This window comes from Entelurus aequoreus, linkage group LG26 (genome assembly GCF_033978785.1).
Source record: "Entelurus aequoreus isolate RoL-2023_Sb linkage group LG26, RoL_Eaeq_v1.1, whole genome shotgun sequence".
NCBI lineage: Eukaryota > Metazoa > Chordata > Actinopteri > Syngnathiformes > Syngnathidae > Entelurus > Entelurus aequoreus.
This window is the reverse complement of record NC_084756.1, coordinates 7,267,773-7,269,002: the sequence shown is the minus strand read 5'-3', so window position 1 is coordinate 7,269,002 and position 1,230 is coordinate 7,267,773. Positions and strand designations below refer to the sequence as shown.

The window sequence follows — 1,230 nt, the reverse complement described above, 5'->3', positions numbered from 1 at the left end:
GGCTGAGGGTCCATCCAGCATCAGAAGCTGCTGAGGGTGCATCCAACATCAGAAGCTGCTGAGGGTCCATCCAACATCAGAAGCGGCTGAGGGTGCATCCAACATCAGAAGCTGCTGAGGGTCCATCCAGCATCAGAAGCTGCTGAGGGTGCATCCAGCATCAGAAGCTGCTGAGGGTCCATCCAGCATCAGAAGCTGCTGAGGGTGCATCCAACATCAGAAGCTGCTGAGGGTCCATCCAACATCAGAAGCGGCTGAGGGTCCATCCAGCATCAGAAGCTGCTGAGGGTGCATCCAACATCAGAAGCTGCTGAGGGTCCATCCAACATCAGAAGCGGCTGAGGGTGCATCCAACATCAGAAGCTGCTGAGGGTCCATCCAGCATCAGAAGCTGCTGAGGGTCCATCCAACATCAGAAGCGGCTGAGGGTGCATCCAGCATCAGAAGCTGCTGAGGGTGCATCCAACATCAGAAGCTGCTGAGGGTCCATCCAACATCAGAAGCGGCTGAGGGTGCATCCAGCATCAGAAGCTGCTGAGGGTGCATCCAACATCAGAAGCTGCTGAGGGTCCATCCAGCATCAGAAGCTGCTGAGGGTCCATCCAGCATCAGAAGCTGCTGAGGGTCCATCCAGCATCAGAAGCTGCTGAGGGTCCATCCAGTATCAGAAGCTGCTGAGGGTGCATCCAACATGTGAAGAAGTTCCTGGGAGTGGAAGCAAGACGTGAGTTTGGTGTGAAGAATGTCTTCCTGTCCTGGCATGAAGGAGCTGGAGCTGCCGGACCCTCTCTACATCTCCATGGAGGTGCTGGTGGCTCTGGCCGCTGTGCTGGGCAACGTTCTGGTGGTGCTGGTGGTGTGGCTGAACCGGGCCCTGCGCAACACCACCTTCTGCTTCATGGTGTCCCTGGCGCTGGCTGACATCTCGGTGGGGGTTCTGGTGATCCCTCTGGCCATCACCATCAGCCTGGACATCTGCACCAGCTTCTACACCTGCCTCTTGCTCTGCTGCCTGGTGGTCATCATCACGCAGAGCTCCATCCTCTCGCTGCTCGCCATCGCCGTCGACCGCTACCTGAGGGTGAAGATTCCCACCAGGTGAGCTTTGTCAGTGTCATGGGGGAGCTGGAGCCTATCCCAGGCTGCTCAGCATGTCAAAATATCCTTTGCTTGTCTTTTCTCAGGTTTAGCCCATCTCCTCTAAATTGAGGTAGAAATGAAATGGTGAGG

The 1,230-nt window shown here is 56.3% G+C and overlaps 1 protein-coding gene across 1 annotated transcript; it reads left to right on the top strand.

The window, feature by feature from the left end:
- Positions 1–636: 636 nt before the first annotated feature.
- LOC133643454 (adenosine receptor A1-like) lies at positions 637–1,102 on the top strand. Its single transcript, XM_062038048.1, has one exon. It carries the CDS (start codon positions 743–745, stop codon positions 1,100–1,102), a length of 360 nt encoding a protein of 119 aa, XP_061894032.1. The 5' UTR covers positions 637–742.
- The last annotated feature ends 128 nt before the right edge of the window (positions 1,103–1,230 follow it).

Coding starts and splice junctions, on each gene's coding strand:
- LOC133643454 (XM_062038048.1), top strand. CDS start 743: ATGTCTTCCTGTCCTGGCATGAAGGAGCTGGAGCTGCCGGACCCTCTC.